Source organism: Vidua chalybeata, chromosome 1 (genome assembly GCF_026979565.1).
Source record: "Vidua chalybeata isolate OUT-0048 chromosome 1, bVidCha1 merged haplotype, whole genome shotgun sequence".
Taxonomy (NCBI): Eukaryota; Metazoa; Chordata; class Aves; order Passeriformes; family Viduidae; genus Vidua; species Vidua chalybeata.
Genome location: NC_071530.1, coordinates 46,382,383 through 46,406,945, shown reverse-complemented (window position 1 = coordinate 46,406,945; position 24,563 = coordinate 46,382,383). Strand labels below are relative to the sequence as shown.

General features: G+C 39.8%; 1 protein-coding gene across 1 annotated transcript in view; it reads right to left on the bottom strand.

Moving 5' to 3' along the window:
* The window catches only part of BMPER (BMP binding endothelial regulator), a 149,236-nt gene that overhangs the window by 100,358 nt on the left and 24,315 nt on the right, over positions 1 to 24,563 (bottom strand). Inside the window, exons 3-6 of the mRNA XM_053960044.1 lie at positions 23,842 to 23,941; positions 12,234 to 12,316; positions 10,665 to 10,755; positions 9,459 to 9,541 (exon numbers count right to left, since the gene is read on the bottom strand). Coding sequence (XP_053816019.1) covers positions 9,459 to 9,541; positions 10,665 to 10,755; positions 12,234 to 12,316; positions 23,842 to 23,941 — 357 coding nt within the window. The remainder of the gene's footprint in view (positions 1 to 9,458; positions 9,542 to 10,664; positions 10,756 to 12,233; positions 12,317 to 23,841; positions 23,942 to 24,563) is intronic.

The window sequence follows — 24,563 nt, the reverse complement described above, 5'->3', positions numbered from 1 at the left end:
CTGACCTCAAAAGACAGGGAGCAGGGCAGTTCAGCTGGCTGCTGAAAGAATAAATAGTACATCAGCAACTGAGACTGCTAGGAAGAATTGCTATTCATCTGCATCCAGGAGAAGGAAAGTTATGCTGCCCCTAGGAGAGAGGGCAGAGAACAGACTGAGCACTGAAAAGCAGAAAATCCTTACACTTCTTGCAGTTAATTATTTTCACATGCATTAACTCTTTTTTTGTTGAGCATACTGAATATATGGTGCAAGGCAGAGGGTAGTAAAAAGAACAAGACTCTCCTAATTGTTATGCTCTCAGAGTTGAGACTGGCTCTGTGTTTTCCTGTGAAGAAGGGTTTTATTGGCAAAGGTACATTAGCTTCTGTCCTACTCTCAGAAAATTCTTGATGCTGTGTTCTGGAGAAGGAAAAGAAAAAAGGGAAAAGGAACCATACAGAGCACGCAAGCTACTTAAATCCTTTTGGACTCCAATGCTTCAAACATGAGATCTGAGTGCTGGAAATCTGGTCTTTCAATTGCATCGACTCTGACACCCAAGTAGGGGCAATAAAGAAATTTCCATGCCAATGATTTTAGCACAAAGTAATGCCAGCAGCACCAGTTAAAAAAAAAAAAAAAAAAAAAAAAAAAAAAAAAAACAGCACACACACACATCTGCTTTCTGTAGAAAATCTCGATGCTTCATTACAAAGCTTCTGGCAGAGAGCTGAAAACTTCTTGGGTTTTCAATGACCCTTGGAGTTGTTAAGTTTAATGGTGTACTAGTCATGTTTGGGACAGAAGTTTAGTTACCGTGGGAGTGGAACTTCCTGGAAGAAAGCTAAGACATTCAGGCAATTTCTATGGCTAGAGTTAAGAGCATTTTTAAGGCGTCACCTTTCATATTCAGGCACCCACACCGGAAGCTGGGTGTTTACATCCCACTCCTGACCCTTTGCTGCCTGCAAGGATTTCTGCAACTTTGCTTCACACTGATGTACCCACAGCAGAGTGCCAAGGATGTTGATAGTTTAGCACCTAGTCACATTCTATTTCTGACAGGTTAAACCCAAGGGAGTAAATCACTGTCATGTCTCAAAGCACTTTTTTTTTTCCTTTTCTGTTTCCCATGTCTATTTTGACAGCCAATGAATTATTCTTCCTATTCTGCTCTCAGCCTAACAGGATGCATTGTATGAAAAAGTTACAGCCTGTCACAATCCTGAAAATAATTTGCTGGGTATCATTTTACTCCCTTTGACTATCCAATGTGTTTGTCTCCAATAATTAAATAAGGCAAAAGCAGTAAGTATTTTTGCTAACATTTTTAAAGTTGATGGAATCCAATGAGCTTTAACTATCCTTGCAATACAACTGGTTTGTTTTTTAAATTGTTAATTTATCACATATCCCAGCTGGAGACTACTTTATCAGTTAGAGTTGGAAACTTACTCCCTTATCAACACAAAATGCTTCAAGAACAGAAAACAAAAACAATGCTGTAGGATGCAGTAGAAAGAGCAAGGCGAATTTAGGCAGAGTGACAGTAAGTCAAAATGAAATTCAGCAACCACACTAGAGCTCAACAGCAATTCAAAATTATTGATCCCAAGTTTCACTTTATGTTTTCTACAAAATATATTAAATCTGGCCAATGTCAACAACAATAACATGATTAACTAAATTAATTCAATACCCAAAGTGATACAAGCTCAGACTTAAGAAAGAGGGGTGGAAAATAACAGAATTTCAGAATATTCTGAGTAGGAAGGGATGCACAAGAATCCAGCTCTTAAGTGAATAGCCCATACAGGAATCAAACCCACAACCTTGGTGTTATTAGCACCATGCTCTAGCCAACTGAGCTAATATTAATTTTCATTCCAAGCTAGGTTGCATAAGGTCTTGAGCAATCTGGTCTAGCAGGAGGGGAGGTGGGACTAAATGGCCTTTAAGGTCTATTCCAACCTATTAACATTCTATGATTCTATGATAAAACCTAAAGGCCTACATGTAACAATATATTGTCTCCAATACTTTATTTTTATTTCATTTTTTGCTTTTGAAATCAGAGAGAGGAAAACAAGTAGGCATTACGCAGTTAATTAAGCTCCCGCGTAAATTCATTTACCAGGATTGTGTATACTAAGCCATCTTGTCTAAGGACACAGAGGGCTGTGTGCAAGTTTAAAATCATTAACTATTGTTATCTGATCACAAGCCCCAAACCTGTGACATCCAAGTTTATTTAAACTGAAAGGATGACAGACATGAAAGCCAAGCACTCCTACTCATTTCAGCCTTCCCTTCATTGTACCACCAGCCAAAAGGGTCTCGGACTCTCCATAAAATGTTTGGCAAACAAAGGCCCTGTTAATTGACAAGCTATTGCTTTTACTGCTTCCTACCACAGTTTGTGGGAATATTTTAGACCCAAATCAATTCTGCACACAAGCGTTCCCACAAGATGCCACACGCATTCTCACATGAAGCCACTTACAAGAACTGCTACAGCCTCTCTCATAAAACCTTTGTCTCCACTGGGCACTTCTGGAACCACGTGCAAGCCTTTCATCCCGTGATGGACAGCAGGTTCTTTTTTTTGCTTGTTTGCTTACTTTAACCAGGTTCTTTGTTTTCTGCCATCTTACTGCTTTGCTTTTACTCTAAGATAGATCCTTGCCTTTGTAAGGAGTGAGTTACAGCAGAAATGTTTGCAGTCCTCATTGCACCCCAATACCCATAAAAAATAGTCCCCTCATCAGAAGCTGCCTGTTAACAGCTCTCCTTTATTGCTAAAGCTCATTGTAGTTAATTCTTCTTTGTCAGTAAGAATAATCAATCTTGGCCTATTAATTAGGAAAAGTTTAACAGGGGACAGACACCTGACAGCGTAAACTCTGTTCCTTTTCTGTCAGGAACAACAGCAACCTGCACTCATGGTATAAGCCCTTATTATCACCATCTAAAAGTGGTCAGCATTATTGTTTTCTTTATATGCTTTAGGAATGCAAAATCCACCCTGCTTTGTGTATTTATTTCCTTTAAATGACTAGAAGTCCTGGACATTTTTTCTCTGTACTGCAATGCCCCATTCAGGAGTATTGTTAATCAGCATTCATTTGGGCCACTCAGGTACCGAAGAAGCTTTAAGTCTTTCATGGCTACTAGTATCACTTCATTCATTCATTCATTATCACAATACCATCTTTGATCATAAAATTGGAAAGACAGTCTCTGTCTAAACAAGAGTGTTATAAAGTTAGAGCACCTTCCTCCAATTCCTCAGCATTTCTACCCTCCTTTTTTAACAGGAAAAATTCCCCACAGAAACCTGCTTTCATCTTTCTTCACATTCTTTTCCCACTTTTTTTTTCTCTCAGGAACAAAATACATGTCCTTAGAATATAAAGCACAACAGGCACTCATGTTTTACTGCTGCCCATATATGCTATCTCAGAAATACTAACTGGGTAGTGCTACCTGTATGAAATGATAGACAAGGAAGAACAGGTCGAGGCAGACTCCTCTAACTGCACAGCCAGAGGAACAGGGACCATGCCGGAGCATGGAAGGCAAATTTGAGCTGAACCCTGAAGAGTAGGAGGGACAAGAAAAAAGGCTTCCAGGAAGAAAGGGATATGAGAAAGAGGCTCTGTGTTGTGAGCCCATGATCCTTAAAGAGTATTCCAGACCTTCAGGGCACTGCTCAATACCTCTATTCCCTTGGGACTGCACCCAAACAGGGCACAGTCTCTTGCTGCATAGGAAGACTCATTTGATCCTCACCAAAATTAAAAGTATGATGAAGGGTTTCTGCAGGTGAGCTAGGAAGCTCTGCAGGTAGGAGAGATGTAGGATGAAAGTCAAATGTCCACAGAGGGAGGAAATGAGACCTTGACACAGAAAAATGTTTCTGAAAGTCTAAGATCTGAAGTGCTTATGAATAAAAATTATTTACACTGAATCATGCCCACTTGCACTGCTATGCCACAGTTAACTTCTATTTCAGAAAAAATTGTGAATATTTTTAAGTTTTATTTTTAACTTTGCTTCTTGAGTCTTATTAAAATAATTTTTAACTTTTCCTCAGATATGTGTTTTTTTGAGAGAAATCAGAAAAAAATATTTAAAATGGCGATGCATGCTGATAAAATAAAAAGCACACTGGTTTCAACCTTTTCTTTTTAAATGTCCAAATTTTTTTTAAACACTGGTATTTCCAAAATTAAAGGAATTTAATATTTTAGACATGGCCCAGGTAGTGTACAATCCCCATGAAAGTAGGTATACCTTTTGAAGCCTGAAGGAAATCAGATAAAGAAAATATAAATAACAGGAGAATGGCTGTGTCTCCATGCTGCATTATTTTTCTCGCTGAAGTTCAGCACATACCAAGTCCTTGCTCTTCCACAACCACACTTCATCTACCTGCAGGACTGGTTTTTTATTAGGCTACCGGGAAAACCAGACTCTCTAGCCTTACAAAAAGCCTGCAGACAAAATTATGGGGTATTTCCAGAGACACACAGTGACCAACCCTCCACATCCCATTTCTGAGCACTCCCTGGTCTCCATTTGCATCCACCCATAAACCAACCACTTTACTAAGGTCACTAACTTTGAAGATGTGAACACTGCTCCTACCAAAAGACCAAATCTTTACTTTTCCACCCCTCACTACAGCTCCTTGTCTCTGTTTCTTAGCCCCAGAGTAAGGGCAGACAGTGTCTGCTGCAGTTTGGAGCTGAATCAAAGAAGCTGAAGTACATGGAAATTTGGGGAGATCAGCATTTGGCACTGCACTAAGGATGGAAATTTGAATTTGAATTATCCTCAGCCTTTACTGAGGATACATTTAATTGCGCATTCCCCTGAGTTTCCCAGTAGACTGGCGTACCTCTCCCACTGTCTTTTGTGGTGGGAATGTATTCCAGCAGCTCCCAATACCGATTAAAGCCAAGCCTTTAAAGCAGTATCAGGGTGCTTAATCACCCTGCTGACTGCAGGGGCAGGATTGGTCTTGGCTATCTTCAGCCATCTCTGGGGCCAGGAGCTGGGTAGGCTCCCCCTCTAGTTAGTGGAGGAAGATAAGCATCTGCAGAGAGTAATCTATCCCACCTCTCTCTCTCTCTCTGAATTAACTGAAGAGGAGCCCAGATAAGTAGTTCAGATCAGACACATTACTTCTGAATAGCTGCAGCTAGACAAGATTAATTCCACCCTCAGCATCCAAAACACTTACATATGTAGTTTCTCATTACTTATCACAGTTGAAACGTCTGTTACTCATTGATTTAGAAACAGATTTTGCCCTTGTGATTTCCTTTTCTTTGTGCAAAACGTTTATTATTCAGTATTTGTATCCTAGCACGCAGGAATATAAGTGACAAGACATTTCCTGCAGGCACACACCCACAAGTGCACCTGCAGACCAGTAGCTGGGCACATCTTGAACCCCTCTGAGCAGTGTTTAAAAGCCCCCGATGATGCAAAGGAGATTCAGCAGAGGCTCCTTTCTGACTCAGCTCTCCAAGAGCCTCCAATCCCTGTGCTCTGCTTCCAGCTATTTGGGTTTTATTTGTTCCAAATCATTTTGGAAGAGCAGCTAAGAGGACAGCATTGCTTTTGTGAAACAATGCTGTTTGGAGACCAGACACAAATAACCACCCTGCTGATGGTGGTCCCTGGGACATGTCTCTCTGCAGGACAGACAGCACAACTTTTCCTACTCCCAGCAATGCCATAATCCAGCCTCCACTTCCCAAGCAGGTCTGCTTCCCTTCTCCCTATAGGGGTGTGGAGCAAGGCCGGCCCAGGGCCGCGGCGTCTCCACAGGGCTGCGTGCTCCCAGCGTGGTGGTGCCTCGCACGGCCGCATGCCTCGCATGCCGGAACACACAGCGCCCACGGTCTGGGTAACAGTGCTCAAAGGAGTCAAAAGGGGCTACTTATGAGTTTGGATACTACCACCTTAAGATAAGCTTCTCCATGGTTACTGCTCTCACGCAAGGTCACTTTCCTGCCAAAAGCCTCTCCTCCCTCCCTGGCCCTGTCTCCTTCCCCCTCCACTATTTTTTTTTCCCAAACGTGCTACATCAAAGGAGAAAATGAAACCATTTACGATAATCATAGTCTGACTATTTTAATGCAGGCTGTAGGAAAGGAAACATGTAAGCCAAGTGCTCTTACTGTGCAAGCAGAAACACACTCTCGACCTCATAAAAGTAGTATCTGAGAAATAACACTTGATTAAAGAAGCCAGTCCTTCATTTAAGTAGGTGCTTATGGTAGGGAAAACAGCCAGGGTTTCTCTAGAACAGGCCACTGGCCTATCACAAAAAGCAGGAACAGGCCAGACAGATGAATTATTGCGAGACAGCTGGGTTTCAGCCGGGGTGCGAGGAGATCCCTATTATCCCGTCCACCTTTCCTACACAAATGCCTCTCCCCAGAGAAACCGAGTCATTAAAAGCCAGCTCGTTCACTCCTGACAGGCAATATGCATTGAGTGAGAGGTGATACATTCTCATTTTCAGCAAGAAATCTCAGTCGCCCCAAGGAGCAGCTCACTTAGAAGAGCAGTAATGGAATACCGGGCCTTTCATCTCCGCCTCGCCGCCGCGAGCTCCGCCTGGCTCGGTAACAACCCAAAAGTTATTAGTTAATGGCTGGTTTCACTGACCTCCATGAAATGAGTTTGGTGGGTTAGGTCTCGTTTTCAGGAGACAATAGCTAGGACCACAAGTGGTGTTAAACAGGAACCACATTAATGAGTTGAGCACCCAGCAGGAAAGGACCAAGTGAATTGCCCAGGTGCAGCCATGTCATTGCTTTCTCTGCCCTCCAGGGCTATGGAACACATAGGAAGCCCTGCAACTGGCCAGCCTGTTCCACCCAGATGGGGACCCCCAGCTCCCAAGATCCCAGTTATGTCCTTATTTACACAAACAATGTATTAGAAACAAATAAACAAACAACAGCCATTTCACATTCTTTGGGAGCTCAGTAGTATCTAGTAGGCACCATTTGGAGCTGATAATACCACAAACCTGAACTACCAAAGTGATTTCCAAAAATGTGTTCCCACAGTCCCGATCTGAAGATGTGTACTTACTTCTGTATACATCATTTTGCAACAATAAAAATACTTTATTTGAGTAATTCCTCATTTTAATACATTTAGTGAGATCAACCTTAGCAGATCAACCCTACATCTCTCCAGGAAAACAAAGCACAGCCATCCCTCTTTACTTTCTTCCTATTCAATGACATCTGTAGTCCCAAGTTTGAGCTACCCCTGGGACAGTGGTGGCCTGTGGATTCCAGAATCCTCCATCATTTGAAGAGCTTGCTCCCAAGAAAATGCAGAATTCACCCTGAAGTGAGAGCAGCTGGAATCCTTATGCCATGTATAAGGTATAATATCCCCAAAATACCTTAGCAACAGTTTGTGCTACTTCCTATGCCAAGTTTCCACAAAAGACTGAAATCCCAGAAGAAATCTAACTTGAGTTGAAGAGCTTCCATCCATCTGCACAAATTACAGCACATCACACACAAGCCTGTTTCCATCACTTTGCATGACTAGATAGGTATCTTCAAATAAGACATCCATCCACCAACTGCTTAGATAAGAGATTCACTGAGGACCCATTCCCAAAAGAGAATGGATGCAAAGCAGGCAGCAAACTGCTATCACAGCCCTGAGGATGCCCCCTTTATTGACTTCAAATTTAAATCACATAGGAATTAGCACAGGCTCTAGTTCTGGGGGAAACTGGCAAGAGGGTAAAAAAGGCTCTGCAGAAAAATGGAAGGAAGGTCTGGTGTGGCTTACACATAGGTGGCATCTCTTTAGCTGTCAGAAAGATTCAGACTGAGAGCTGGACATTTTATACAGATGTCATTAACATTCAAAACACTCATGCTGTCTCTCTTGGAAGGGATGGTTAAGTGGTTTTAAACTTCTTACTCTCAATAATTGATGCATTCCCTTCTCTACAGCTGAGACTGGTAACTCTCAAGGTCAGATCTTCAGGTGTGACCCTTTATTCCTTTATTTCTTTGCACTGCTCTCCACTGTAAAGGTACCTCCCTCCAATGCTCTTCTCCACACAGAAGCTTTTGATAGTCAGAGAACAAAGGAAAGTTGATCAAGGAGATGTTGGTACACCAATAACTGGGCAATAGGCAATATCTGTACTGTACTTATGAAAGAGCAAAGCAGAACCCAAAAAGACTCAAGTTTGTCTCCATAGACTTCTCAACCATTCAGACCTGCCTTACCCTGAGGAATATAACTAAGGAAAGACAGAGTGTAAAGCTACTACTTTACAGCTGAAGCTGAAACAAGAGAGGGACCCACCAAGTACAGAGGGAGTTCTCAGACTGGGACTGAAGGCATTCAGCAGAGTAAGAGCCCAGGGCATATATCACTGTGACATGTGTGATGGCATGTTTTCATTATTACAGGATTAAAACTTTTTTTTTTTTTTTAATTACCTTAGCATCCTGATCTCCGCAGAAGCAGTGATGACTTAGTGTAAATTAATTTTGCAGATTACCAGGGTTTTTTTCCCCACAGAACAGTTCAAATACTCTGCAGGAGCTTCATTAAATCAGTGTATATGTGTAAAGATACGTTAATTTTTAAGGTCTGTCATTTTCTCCTCCTTTTTTGATTTTATTTTAATGATGCAGAAGAACTGTATCTGGTACTATTTTCTTGGCATTCTACTGAAATGTAAAGCCTTACGTATTCTGCCGATAACTGGCCCACAAATTGCAACAAAAGCAACAATTTGAACTTTATGTTTTTCTCATCTCACAGATTACAGAAAGGAAGCCAAATTTATCTGCCCCAACTCATACAGCATTATCTTTTAACTTAATGGAAGTGAAAAAGAAGCCTGCACTCATTACTCAAAGGATGTAATTATTACTTCCTCTCTATATTGTTGCTAGTCAAGAATAAAATCCAGGATATGACCTTTTCATGAAGCGTCAAGCCAAAAATCCACCTGGGACAGCCACAGGAGGCAACCCTCATTCTTTCACTCAGTACGACAGAGCAAAAGGCCCTTGTTGCATATAGTTGAAAGGAATCCTTCGAAAAATTTGGCTTAAGGAAGCATCTAATAAATGCTGATCAATAGATGAAGGCCAAAAAGATTTCTGTCTCCTCCTGCATGATCCTATCACAAAAAAGGCACCACTAATTCAACAGATCAGCCCTCTCCCAAATAACCTGCTCCAACTACATATAGTGTAAGATCACAGAAAAGATTATAAACTCAAATTGTGAGTGATACAATGTATTAATGCCATAAATTCTTTAACAGAGACCTGAATTCCAAGAGACGAAAGCATAATAGTGTTGGATTCCTTATATTTTTTGCTTTGTTATGGCAATAATAATGTGCCTTTTGAAGTTAATACAGGGAGATACGATGCCAAAAGGCAAATACTTACAATACAAGAGCACTTGGTACATTTATTTCCTTCAGGCCTAAATTCTTCTCCTTCATTGTAAAGTCTCCCTTCAAATACACAACCTGGAAAACAGCATTTGAATAAGCTTAGCACAAGATAGAATGCTGAGTTTTCTCCCTAACTCGCCCCACTATACAACAATATGAAAAGTAAATCGTCCCATCCTCTCTGATACAAAATCATGGACTTGTTTCAGCTGGAAAAGACTCCCAAAATATCAAGTCCAACCTTTGACTGATTACCATATAGTCAAGTAGACCATGCTACTAAGTGCCACATCCAGTCATTTCTTGAACACCTTCAGGGATAGTGACTCCAACACCTTGGACAGCCCATTACAAGGTTAAAAACCCTTTCCATGCTGAAATTCCTCCTTATATCATCAGGGGAGACTTGGTTTCTTCTGGGAGAAGAAACCAATCCCCACCTTGCTACAACCTCCTTTCAGGTAGTTGTAGAGAGAGGATCACTCCAGAACAAAAAAATCCTGAACAAATCCTTGAGAAACCCTAAATGTTTTTTGTGGAGAGTAGGTGAGGGGAGAGGGAGAAAGATATCCTTCTACTGCAGATAAATTTGCAAAAATGAAGTTGAGGCAAGGCTAAATCTCCCATTAGAAGTGCCTTTAAAACAGTTTTTTAGGCTGTTTGCTTTTTAATAATTCATTCTTACTCCCTGAGTTTATACTAGATATTAGTGGATATTATAACTAATCAAAATATAATAAATCCATTATATCATGACTGGAGCAATGCTTACCTTCAAAATTTCTGATAAAATCAAATTAACCTAAAAAATATTGTAATTTGCCACTGTGCTTCACAAAGACAACCCATTCTCACTCCCCTTCATAATTTAATCTCCTTTTTTACGATTACTCTTATCCTTCCCTTCCTAATAAAATCATGATCATTAGTCATGCAAAGCCACCTTACAGACTCTCTAAAAAATAACATAAACACACCTGTGAATATCAGCACAGGATATTGCCTATGCATCCCTATGCATCCCTTGGTCTGCATGTCCTCTACTACAACATATTAAATAAATATTGTGTCATATTGTTCATTGTGAGTCACCAGCCCACATCTTAGTAACTTGTAGAAGCAGCCTCCCGGGTGATTATGAATATCATTAGATATAGAGTTGCACATGTAGAATAGCATCTTAACCATGAAATCTCACCTGGACACACAGGACAACACATTCCCCTGAGTTTGGAAGGGTTTTTGCAATGAACAACACACTGTACTTCTGATTCTACTATCACTCCTTCCTGGAAAAGAAGCAGATTAGACACATTTATTGTTAGCGCTGTAGTTGCTTTAACAAGTAAAAATTCACAATTACATTCAGTAGAATTAAAGCCCAGCACATGCCACAAAGCGCTGGGTTTCAAAACTTCTTTCCTTTCTGTACTTGCTGCCTGGTATCAGGATTTAGTTTAATCCACAGTCAAAAGACCCACTTCAGTCTCCCTGACTCCAGACACAGGATTTGCCTTAAAATGCATCAGGTAAAAAAACCAAGCATCCTCTTAGGGAAAGGAATCCTACTTTATCAGGAATCCTTAACCTCAGTAATCTGCCAAACAGCTCTGGTGAAAACAGGCCAGACACAAGGCATTCTCCTCCCGCTCCTATTGGAGGAAAATAGACTTAGTAAGCAGATTAAAGCATCTTGTTCTGTAGAGGAGATACACTTATCTTTTATATTTTGCCTGATAAGTATTAGTAAATTAACATTTCCTGTACTTAATTCAAGAAGTCAAGAGTCCTGAACAAACCTGGGTGTGAGGGTCTATGCATAAAAGCTGCTACCTTTTTTTTCTACTTACAGCTGTTTGAGGCAAGGCAAACTTGTTTTTTAAATGTGTGGATCTAGGGTAAACAGAATCACCCAGTTTTGCATTTAGACACTGAAACAGGCAATAAAGAACTGACCACATGCAACATATCTAAATTCATGTAGTGAGTTTCTTTTCATTAGGTGCAAAGATACAGAATACTGGTCCAGCTTCAGTCATCTCAGTGTACTTATTTTCAAAAATTAGTTGGTTTCACAAAGCAGACATTTTTACAGAAAAAGATAAAAAAACCCTTGAAACTCTCTTCTCCTCTTAGAAGCTCTTCATACTCATAAATCTCTTCTTTGCCATTCTTAGTAGCTGCCTGAGTGTTACTGTTAAAACCAGATCAAATTGTCAGCAAAAATGGCAGACCTATTTACAGACATAAGCTAAAATTGCCTACATAATTACTTGGTTTGAGCCTGACAATGAAAATGTTATGGTTGCAGATAGCCAAGCTACCAAAAATACCACTGTGTTAACAGTGCAGGAGCCCAGGAAAAAAGATTTGGTTGCGGGTCTTTCTTAAAGAAAGGTAAAACTCATTGACACATACACACAGAAGTGTCCAATTACTAAAATAATTTGTATCTCACAAAAGACTTAGAATGCTGAAGAAAAGAGGACTTACTTCAAGGTCAAGACAGCAGGAAATGGCATGTCTGTGTACCCCTCCTTCAGCAAAGTTTGGATATTGGGGTACTCAAGTAATTTAAAACCTATACTTCTGAATATTTGGTTATAGCTGGCTGCATCTGAGTGGATTTAAATTACTTTAAATGCAAAGTCCATATTGTATTTTGGGCATAAAATATTTCAGGTTATTTGGATTGGATAAATGGAGGCTCAGGATTTCCTGGGAAAAGCTTATAACTCAATTAGCACGATTTTTATGACATCCTTACCTGGCACTGGTATGTAACACAGGGATTGCTGGGGAGGTGCCATTTCATGGAGCTGTTGTACGTATTTCCTTCGAAACTGCAATCTAGAGGATGAGAGAGAAGCCCATCAGTTCAGCTGAACAAAATCTTGTTGGAGGCTGCTGCTGAGGATCATAGGGTAGCATCCTAAATGCAACCCACCCTCTCCCCTGGGTTAACAGAAGAGGTAGAGCTGAGAGCTGGGATGAAAGAGAAGTATAGTGTCCTGGGAGGACTGGCAGCACTAACCCGGACACCTGCTGCTAATGCCCAACTGGCCAAACTCCTCACTAACTCTGACTGGTCAAGAGAAACCAAAATCAGTGACAATTCACTTAAAAAATGGATGTCAGTGCTTACCCTGCAGCCCATTCAGGAGCTACTCGGTTACTCAAGCACTGGAATGGGGAGAGGGAGGGTCAAAGAAGAGCTGGAAGCATTCATCATCTAGCTTGGCCATGCTATCTTCATCCATTAACCAAAGCCCTTGAGAGAGCTCTTCAGCAAGCACAACTCAGCATGGATGAGCTGACACTGGCAGAGCTACCTCTCCTTAATGCCTTTCATATTCATGACAGGAGGGATCACCATCCACATGGACTAAAAGCCAGCAAGTTCTTATGTGTGTGTGGTGAATCTCGTGGGGAGACATTTTGGACTGTCATACAGTTTGGCTTTATTCATCTTGGTGTGCTATATGACAACTCTGTTAACAGAAAACAGGTTTGTTTGCCCATGCACTGGATCAACCCACATTTGTTTTGTGCAAAATGAATTTTCATGGAGCTGTTTGGAAAAAAGCAAACACCAAAACAAAGATTAATCTTCACTTTTTTTATTACATGTTCCTACTAATTTCCCTTCCTTTTTGGTTTTCTCTTTTGCCATTTTCTGGTATTTTGCAAAAAAAGAAAATCAAAAAAGAACACAAAGAAAATAATAAAATAACTCACCAGAGAAGCAAAACCAGAAAATACTTACAAAGAAGAAATGTAATATTTGTTTAAAAAGAATTAGTTTATTAATGCAAAATAGTTTCAACTCAAAAATAATTCTTTGGAGACCTAGAGTGGTTCTGAGAAAAATTTTGGAAATAACACATACCCCATTTTCTGTGGGAAAAATGCCCATTTTCCATTCATTGCTTTTAGGGTTTTTTTTTCCTAGTATATTTTATTCAAAATTAGCTCAATCAAAGAGCCCATGAAACCAACAAGAGTCTTGCCAAAGACTTTGAAACACAGACATGTACGTGGAGCTACAGAATCACAAAACTACAGTCAAACAACCCCACAGCACCATTCTGTTTCTACACCCTACCTCAGCAACCAATCTAAGTCTTTCTCTGCTGTGTAGGTGCACTGTCCTGCTTTGGAATAAGTTTAATGTCCTTCTGAAAATAAAGGCAATTTAACAGCCCTACACCAGTAAATCTTTGAGCCCACTGTAAAAGAAAACTCGGGAGTCACAGCTCTGAGGTACTCAGGACCTTAAAATCTCCTTAAAATAATTTTAAATTCAACACAAAATTTAAAGGAATCATGATACATAAAGATCATTTGCAAATGTATTAACTGTCTCCATTTAAGTTCCTAAACAACAGAAGACTTGTATTTCATTATTTGCAGTAATCAGAAATTCTTTTTCCAGGATAAATACAGAGCAACATAGGGGAAATTTGTAGATGCTGTGGCCATTTCACTTATCTAAGCTGAAAGAGGTATATTTTGAAAAGAGATGATCAATAGTCTCAAAGTTGGCTCTGATATTTTCATCTTTGACAAACATTGAAAGGCACAAAGTATACATCTGAGTCTCATATTCTTAAGTAGAAAAGCCCCTATGAAATTATTTTGAATAATAAAGAAATATTCAGATTCTCAATGCATTAAATACAGTTCTCTGACCTCTCATACGTGCAGGACAACACATCAAGAGAGGAATATGCAGCCCTATACTCCTCTTATGCATTTTGAAGTTCCAGTCTGAAAAACACTGAGTTAGTCTTGCAGCACAGCCTCACTTACTGCTCACTGAAAACTCTGATGAATGCAGAGCCTATTCAATGTGTTTAACATCCCCAAGGTGCTGAAGCCCAGGTCATACTGGTCCCAGTCTGAGAAACAGTTTACAAGTGCGCAGGACACTCAATGTGGAATGAGCTGTGTTCTTAAATATCTGTGTGTGTATTTTACCAGAATCAAGAATCAAAGGCTAGGTTGGAAAACAGCAACTGCAAAATACCTTGCATATTTGCTCAGCAATTATGTTCTTTAATGTAAAATGTTTCCTCTAAAAGAAAGCTAATGACCCTGGGCTAATCTGCATGCACAGATGTGCAATATTAAACTGAAATTTTCAGCTCAAGGATTAGTCTGGTCGACAAAGCATGAAGGTGGTGCACTCATGTAGTCAGCACCGCTCTTGCTTGAAGTGCATATCCAAGCTATGCTACAAAACCCTCTGCCCTGCAGCACCAGCCATTGTCCCTGTAGAAAGCAGCAAGGGGATGGCACACCAGAAGCAACCATGGTAAGGAGAGTCTGCAGGCACCTAAAGAGAAGTTTAAAAATGGGAACCAGAATGGAAAAGACTGCAGAAGCACTGGAGGTACTAAGATTGCTCTCGAGCTTTGGTGTGAGCCAGCGGGTTGAATGAGGGAGACAGAGCAGCTCCCATCCAACACCAGTGTGAGGCACGGTGGGAGCTGGATTTCAGCAGATGCTTAGCAGAAGGAGCAGCATGAAGGAAGGGGAGAGTTAGCCAGTATAACAAGCAGCCTTGGGGGGGAGAGATGGGGGAAGGTTGAATGTCAGGCAAAACTGAAAGGATAAGAAAGGAGTGTTTTACAATCTCTGGGTGACGCTTTAACCTGTCTCTGGCCACAGGTGTGCCCTGACACTCTGCCCTTTGGACGCCCCAGAGCTGCACCCACTACTCACTCTTCAAAAGGAAAAAGAAACAAAGCCCACATACCAGCTAGTTTTTATGAACCTGACTTTCAGTGTACAAATCTCTCAGCCGACACCTGCAAACCTATAGCCGGACTTTCCTAGTCCCTCTCTTCATAGCATGGAAATTTCTGGGCCTCATCTAAATTAATCTGAGTGAAACCTGCTACATTCTATGTGCCAACTCAGTCAAGCCATTCTGGCTCATCCATGGTTAAAGTCCACCATATTTGCCCTAGAAAGTAGAAGTCATTGAATATTTTGTTTTCAAAGGCATCAGCAAAGTCCCTGATGTCAGTTTCCACAACAGAGTATGACGGGAGATACTTGAAGTTCCTAAAAACCTTTTAAAGCTTTCTTTTTCCCTCAAAAGCCCTTTGGAAATATTAGTACATTAACTTACTTTCTCCATCCACCATTCAAAGAAAGAGCAGGAGAAAATAAATCAAGAAAGATCAGAGTTTAGGACTACCACTTAAATGCTGTCTACTTACTTCTGCCTGAATACCTACTTAAAATAAAATTTTAAAAGGGTTACAGAGGAAGGTTTCAAGAAGGGAACCCAAAAAGCCTGAGAACACTCTAAGGAGTATGTGAAAGATTTGACATTAATAAGTAAATTTGATCCTGATTCATATACTCCATAAGGAAAACCTTTAGGATTCCACATGTGGAAGGAAGTTAAATATTAGTGGTCTACGTCAATTTTAAAAATGCTAAAGTGATTCATATCAGTCAAGGAGTGTGTCCTAATTTTTCAGTCTTTCCTGCTCCTTTCTTTAAAAATAGCTAGTGTTTTATTAACGTAAAATATTAACTTTCAGTTAGTTGTAGGTTTTCTTGCCATTACCTCCTTCAACCCAAATAGTTCAGATAAGTCCTGGATAAACATGCAAGCCTAAAGTTGCTTATCTGAATCTAACCAAACCACTAAATACTTTGAAGTTGGTCAATTGTTGCATATGCAGTGGAAACTAATGCTAATTACCTTCTAGTCACCTCTTAAAGGCAAAATGATCATCCAGATTTAGTTCTTCTGGCACAAAAAAAAAAGAATGATGCTAAAATAGTTAAATAACTTCCAATATAATTATTTAGCTACTTTGTTTCAATATTGTGCATGCCATATTTGGGCACCTTTGTTTTAAATATAATAAACCAACCCTTGGCCAATTTAATTTGAAAGAACAATTTCATTCTAAAACAAGCATCCTCACGAATAATTGGGCTAGAATAACAAAAGAGGCAAATTATAGCATATTTTTCTATTGGCATGTGGACAAGCTGATGATCAGGAAGACATTTGTCTTTCCAAATTGTACAACTCTGATAAATGACCCTTTTTTCTTCTTCCTCAGATACCCACCCATATAATAGTACCATGAAGATAGGGAAATTGACTGTAAGAGACAGTTTAGCAATGCTAAAGCTCTGCCAGTGTCCTCAGGAGTTCATTAAAAAACAATCCTTTATTACTCAATTTGACATTGCCTAATTAGATTCCAGAGAAACTTGTGCTTATTTTAGTCTAATGAGAATTTTATAGACAAGTCATTTCCTTATTCTCCCAAGAGAAAGTGATAGATTGGTGCACAATAGACTGGCTCCTCATCCCTCATTTCTTCAGCATCTTTCTTCTCCTATTAAGTATTTTTTTTTTTTTTTTTTTTTGCTTTCCCTCCACTTTCTGTTTAAAAACGCAACCTCCCTATTGGCATGGAAAATAAACATTAGGAAAAAGAAAAGAGTCAGAAGACATGTTTTATTTAGTGTTTGATAAATTAATCCACAGGGAGGTATCCAGGCATGCTAACACTAAATACCAGTTCTAGCCAAAAAAAAGAGCCAACCCCAAAACGCTAAACAAAAAAACCACACCAATAACTTGCACATTCTGCAGTATTTCTCTGGCATGAAATCAGTTAGCCAAACTAAAAGAACTGTGAATCACACATATACCTATTATGAAATATATTTTCACATGTTGTAGTGATGGTAGAGCCATTGACAACTACCAGAAAATTAAACTTCCTGTTGAGTTCATCCTGGTCTTCATTTGTCAACACAGAAGCATGAAAATGTATACAAAACCTCCCATGCTTATCAAGCCTAGCTCCAAACAGTGAAAATCCAACTATTTCCTCTGTAACCAAGTACAAGCAAACCTATTTGCAGCTGAGCCATGGCAATTACAATACCCAAGGGATGCACAGGGGCCATATAAAGGCTGCTCTACCCAGCAGAGTGAAGAGGCCATGGGGGTGAACTGTGCTAGGACTGCACAGTTTACACGTGGAGGATGCAAAGCAGCCCATATTCACTGAGCAAATAGCAGCAGAAACAAAGACATCAGCTCCTCCCAGTGCTGTTTTTGTCCCTTGCATACCACTGGAAATGAATTTTACCATCCCAAATGTCTTATGTTCCATGTAAAGGGTGAAAAAAATTGCCCTGCAGGGTTCCTAAGAACTTTGCAATTCAAAATGGCATACAGTTAGAGGCTGCCATTGAATCTTGAGCTGATACTCAATGTGCTTGCCAAGCCTGACAGCGGGAGAGAGCTTTAGCCTCTCATGGTTATGAGGGCTGTCATGAATGATGTTGCTCAGTGACAAAACTACTTGCTCTTGTACCCAGTTTTCCCACACCAGCAAAATCATCCAAGATCTGTAGAGCTTACACCTTCAAAATTAAATAGTAAAAAATTCTCATGTCAGTACTACATGTCCTAAGATGTTTATCATTTTGTTCCAGAAAAACATTACATGTAAAACCATCAATGTGAAAATCTGGGTAACTGATGTTTGACTGAAAACTGCTTACGACAACACAACAAGACTATCCATTGAAATTTTCTTACATAAATGGAAAATTATATTCACCAAGGTAAATAAGAGTATCTGAAATTTGAGGCACTACAGAACACAACAGTATATACCAGACATTCAAGAGATGTCAAATGTATCTCCTAAGGCCTTTGTAAGAAGAGTCAAATCAAAGAAAGGATGGAGAGACAGAGTCCTCTTCTTAGGCATAACCAGAAGTAATCAAAGGTGACACTGTGATGATACTGAATGATACTGTCCCTGGTGGCTATTTGTCACAGCTTCAAAACCTCTGCCTTTTCTTCAAATACAAAGCTCACATCTGAATGAACGCTGAGCTGAACCTGTACTTCCAGCCTCAAGAAACAGACCTTCTGGTTTAGAGCTGGAACACTCTACCAAGAGACTCAGAAGGAGAGAGAAGGGCCCAAAGAAAAGTTAAGACTTGATTATGTCCTCAAACCATCTCTCATAGCCAGCCCCTGACAGAACCCAGGTCTAGATTATTCAGGTGAAGGTGAAAGAAATTTCTTTAGGAAAATATACATATTATCTTCACATCCCATCCCCCTCCATCCATGTATTATCCCTTGCCTCAGATAGCTTGCATTAGAGCATGCAAGGATGGACTGCAAGTTACAGTGTCCCACTGGAGCCCCACAGAAACATCTCCCCAGTCAATCTTGCAGCAGGACACCAAAATGGTGTTGGGTACCTCATACTAGGAGTGTCCAGAGGCAAACAAAGTACAGAGGTACATATGAAGCCTGCAGGGTGTCTGTACAGCAGCCAGAACATTGATAATCTCACAGCGTCCCTTTAATTGCCTTTGCAAGGCAGCTCTAATAGTTGAAATTGGCTGCAATCCTCAACTATAGTATTTGATATCCTTTCCAAGAAATGCGCAATTAACTATGATATCTTTGGATATTCAATATTTAGTAGACCTAGCACTGTTGTTGCCTGGGCTGGGATTCCATTCTCTGGCAGTTTCCCTATCAATGGAGCATAGCACAAGAATTTCTAAGATCAATAATTAATTATTTAAAAGAAAACCAAAAAACCAACCACAACAAAAACAACCCCAGTAATTCTGAAAAGTTAACAAGGACAGAAAATGCAAAATTGTACATAGGAAGTGAAAGAAAATTCTGAATGTATTTTCTTTGTTGTAAAAGAATTGCCACCAACTTTGTCTTTGCACTTCCATAGAAGATTAAGATGCTTAAGATAAGAGAGTCAAATATGGCACACAATTTTAGAAATGCAAACTTTATGCAGTCCTGAGCCAGTAATACCACTTCTTCAGAGTGCAAATAACTTACTAGTCGATGTGTAGAGAGTTCTATATCTAAGTGACAGGTCTCCATCCAACTAAATAAGATAATGCTGCCAAATCTATTTCTATAATCTCAGTGACCTCATAGGCCTTCATTAAATATATAAAATAAAATGAGAGATGAAAGGTGGCCTATTTATCCTATGCAAAAGTAATAAGAGGGCTTAAATTTTAGTATTTTCAAAATGCATAGCATGCTAGAAGTATGTGGTGTGTTTTACAAACTACAGTAAATATTTGTCTAAAGAATAATCTTACTGAAAACTTTTCCTATAAGACTGAGTGGCCTGCATTTTCCTTGCAGCAGGGAGCCATAATAATGGATCCACATTTCTCTGTTCCAGACTTTTCACAAACACAAAGCAAAAGTAAGCTTTGCCCCACCAACTTTACAACAAAGCCCTATGGGCTGAAAGTCAAGAACAGCGTTAAAACACATGGCTGGTCTGGAGGATTTAAATATTAATTTAAATCTTAGACCTCACTGCAGCCTACAATTTCCTCACAAGGGGAAGCAGAGGGGCAGGGAGAGCAGGCCCAGGTCTCTTCTCTGTGGTGACCAGTGAGAGCACCCGAGGGAATAAGGCTGTGTCAGGGGAGGTTCCGGTTGGATATTAGGGAAAGGTCCTTCACCCAAAGGGTAGCTGGGAACTGGAACAGGCTCCCCAGGGAAGTGGTCACAGCACTAAGCCTGACAGAGTTCAAGAAGCATTTGGACAATGTTCTCAGGCACATTCTTATCCTTGCAGGGCCTGGAGTCAGAATTTGATGATCCTTGAGGGATCCTTCCAACTCACGATATTCTGTGATTCTGTGACAAAGCAAGGCCTAACCTTTTCATATGCTACTTTCCAGCACAGTGAATTTTCTGATCGCAAAAACTGTAGTTGCTAGTTACTAGTAGCTGCTCCTTACTTTTTCTGTTTATTACAAAATATATATATATTAAAAAAAAAAGTGCTATAAATTATCTAAGTAGCATACAAATACCCACATGGAAGCAAGGGACTTATGCTCAGCACACAACCATTTGCAGGAAAAGTTCTCTACCAACAATTCAGTTTCTCCTGTATGCAAAGCACTGAATAGGAGACTTAGATGTGTGCACTGCTGCAGGTACCATCAGAATAGTTTGACTTGCAAGGGACCTTTAAAGGTCATCTAGTCCAACCCTCCTGCAATGGGCAAGGAATGTCCTCGTGCTCCTTATGATAGAATAAAATGTACTGGCAGAGATGTCACAAATGACTCATGAATAGTGGTTTCCTTCCTGCACAAGCCTGCTCTGGAACATGCCCTTTGGTCTTAATGTTATTCTCCTGATGTTGCACTCAGATGACAGCAGCCATTCATTCATTCATTCATTCACTCACTCACTCACTCACTCACTCATTCATTCATTTCTTCACAAGGTAGAAAGATGTGAAGCTATCAAAGAGAGCTGGCAAGAGCCTGTAAGGCCTGATTAAGCTCTCTCAGGCTTTGGGAACAAAGCCAAGAAAAAAGTCATCAGATTCTCATGTCTTTCCTTGGTAACATTTTGTTCATGTTTAGACTAAATGCAACTAGTATAAAAAAAAAAAAAAAAAAAAAAAAAAAAAAAGCTAAAAAATCCCTGTTTCCCTTTTCCTGCTTGCATTTGCCATGGGCACTCTGGCAGCTTGACAAAATAGTAACTGAGAATAAATGCTGCAAGGGAAAGTCCTGGCTGCATCTGAGCTTCATGTGGGGAGTGCTGGGGAGCTGCTGGGACACCAAAGGGAGAAGCTGAAGCTCTATGCTGCCAGCCTGGTGTTTGCAGCCTTTATTTCCCAGTTACCCCCCACAGGACACTCATTTTAGACCTGACACAAAACAGAGCAGGATCTTCAGCAGTGCTCAGAATGGTGGGAGAGCAAGCAGCCTCCCCTGGGGTAGAGGTGGTTCCATCAGCCTCTTCCCCTGGAACCAGAACAACCCGGTGACAGAGTGTGGTGTCAAAACTGTGGGAGTTAAATGGGTGCATATTTTGTTTTGCCTTTAAGAAAGCGCAGAAAAAAATACTCAGAAATTTCACATCTACTTTGAAAATTCAGTCCTTGAGAGCTTTTTTTTTTATTATTACAAAATTTAATGTTCTTCTTGCATTTTAAGCACATAGAAACAGCCACCGTAGATCAGACCAAGAACCCTTCTAGTCAATAATCTTCGGTCTGATAGCAGCTACTAAGAGACACCTTGGGAAGTGTGAAAAATACAAGCCAAGGTCCATAGCTATAGTTTAGCATCCAGAAGGGCAGGAATAAGCAGCCTGTCTGATTCAGAGAGGAAAAAAGGGCATTTTGGTCTGTACCTTGCCCCTTTCCTAACAAACTCAGAGTTCAGTTTTCCCCCTGGAGAATTGCTGAGGGTTGAGTTGATTATGCCACAGAAGTATCTTCTATAACACTCAGAAACAGTTGCCATTCAGTTATTGTCAACTCAGAGCCCAGTATTGTATTTGTAAAGTTAGGACTGTTTTGTCCTCTGGGCATCCATTTATTCCCATCCACATTAACTTCCTTTGCTGCTTTGTCATCAGCTTTTCAGTGCCCTGAGAACATTTTTGCAGCTCCTCACAGGCCATCCTCTTGCTTTACTAGATCAGGTCATCAGCAGCAAACTTCCTGTCTCTCTTCACCCCTTTTCTAGGTAATTTTTGAGCACTTTGGCAAATTGAGATCTTTGCAAGGATATGTTGGCAAAATTTATTTACTATGAAAACAACCATACATTAATTACTTATTTGCTGATGAGAAAAGTATCTGTGAAAACTCAGGGCTGCTTAGTTTCTTCAGCAGTTTGTGAGGGATCTTGTTGGATGCCTATTAGTGGGATCTCTCTGTCCATTGATATATTCAAAGGACCCTAGCTAACTCATCCCACTTCTATCTCAAGTATCCATGTGCCTCCTGATTCTGTTTTTTAATAGTTTCTATTAATTATCCCATTAGAGATGTCAAGCATACCAATCTGCAGATGGCAGGCTCAAGCCTATCAATAATGTTCTGTAGGTACCCACCCCAATTCAGGATAAACAGAAAATGTTAAAAGGGGTTTCAACTAAAATATTGTTTGTTCAGCTTTGAAACATTCATTCTTTTCATTTTGCATGCATGTATATGTATATAGAATTTTTAGACCACTGAGCAAATACACATCCCATTTTGCAACTGAAAAATCAAACTTCATCCTAATCCACCCGACACTTAGCAACCTTTTCCTACGAAGCTGATACTAAACATGGTTTGACAAAATAAATAAATTACATGTAATTTATGTAAAATCTGTAATTTCAAATTCGTATTGTTTCAGTAATGGTTTAGACTTTTTTTCCACTTCATTTCCTTCTCTTTTAAGTGTCATGTTTCTAGAAAAATCTTCAAATTGGGGCTTGCCAAACCTATTCCAAAGCTGCAGCACAGAAGCAAATCATAAGCACAGCATCTAACACACCCCTGCAACCTTCCAGGAAAAATACACATCCATTATGCCTCTTCCATCTGAATTTCAGCATAATCTGTTTTCCTGAGTTTGTATTTCCTCTGGGAAGGCAAGAAATGCTTTTATTTCCCAACAACTTATCCTACCCTATCTCCCTCTTAATCCCACACAATCACCAGTGGAGAATTAAAAATGACAGAGGAAAAATAAAATAAATCTGTTTGAACTTGATATTCTCCACCTCGTTGATTATGGAAGCAGTCCCTCAGCAAAATTATTGGTTTAGAGCATATTACTTACTATATCAATATAAAAAAGAAAGACTACTTTTCAACTTCATCTACTTGCATATTTTTCATGTGGGTAAACATAGCAGATACATGCCATGCATGCTTACACTTTTTAAAAATTATTATTTGATCATTATCTCATTTTAAACAGCTTGGAATATACAATGTTGGTCGATAAATAAATGTATAATGTTCAGATTGTTGTTTATTTGGCTTTCATAAAAATGTCCATAATATTATTGTTTGAATGAGGAGATGTTTAATAAAATAAATAAAATTTGCTTGGTTTGTTTCCAGGGGAGAAATAGGAATAGCCATAGATAATTACCCTGCTCTTTATTACTCAGAAGCATTATTCTTATTCTGTCCAACCACATAAAAAGTTAGAGATTCTTACTGACCAGTGACTACTAGCAGATTGATGTTGACCTAAAATATTTCTGACAAAATTAGAACTCTTGAAAAACTGACAACATAGCGATGAAGAATAAAGATGCATCTCTAAAGGCAAGGACTATTAATTGCAGGACAAATACGTGAATTTATGTATTTCCCTCAGCTTTGTAAACATCTGTATTTCAATTATGGTTACAGCCCTCTTCCAGCCTCTGGTGACAATCAAGTCCCAGCTGAGAAGCTGCAAATTTAGTCCTATCTTTGCCAACCTAAATGTGCACTGATAACTTTCCAAAAGGAGGGAAAATGACAGGAAGGGAATGGCACCTTTGCAACGCTCACAGCAAGCTCCTCTCTGCTTAATGACGAGAGCACAGTCCTTGGAGAGCACTGGACACTTCTCCCTTTTGCATGTCACTTCCTTATTCTGGAAAAAAAAAAAAAAAAGACAACAGCTATTGGAAACAAACCAAAACCAAAGCTACCATTTCTTGCAATTCAGAAAATAAAATGTGGGGCCAGCAGTCTCCTTTTTTGCTTCAGGAGAGGTCCTTGTGATTCAAAACATCTTTCTTCTCTAGAAAGAGCAGGCTTTCTTTCTTTCTTATCTAGTAGAGAACAGTCTTTGAATAATCCAGGAGCCCAAGTAAATGGTGTTTAAAACCCACTTAGACAGTAATTCATGACTACTACCTAGTCACATACAGAAAACGTACTGCACTGAAGAAATCCATGTTATTTAAATGAACAACTACCTACATGATGTGCTTGTTAAAATATCCTCAGTGTCTTGAGGAGCTGCCCCATGAACTGCACAGCTTAGGAATCACTTCTCACTGTGACAGAAGGACAAACAGCAGAGAAAATGGCAGTAACCTCAGAGAAAACAAAATTCTGCCACTGCAGAAAATCAGTTTTGTCTAGAGGTTCTTTAAAAGAGGCTACCATGTACTATACCAGGCAAGATGATTAATTTAATTCATCTTTCTCCCCAAAATGCTGAGACTCAATGAAACACCATGAGCAGACAGAATCACTGTACATTATAG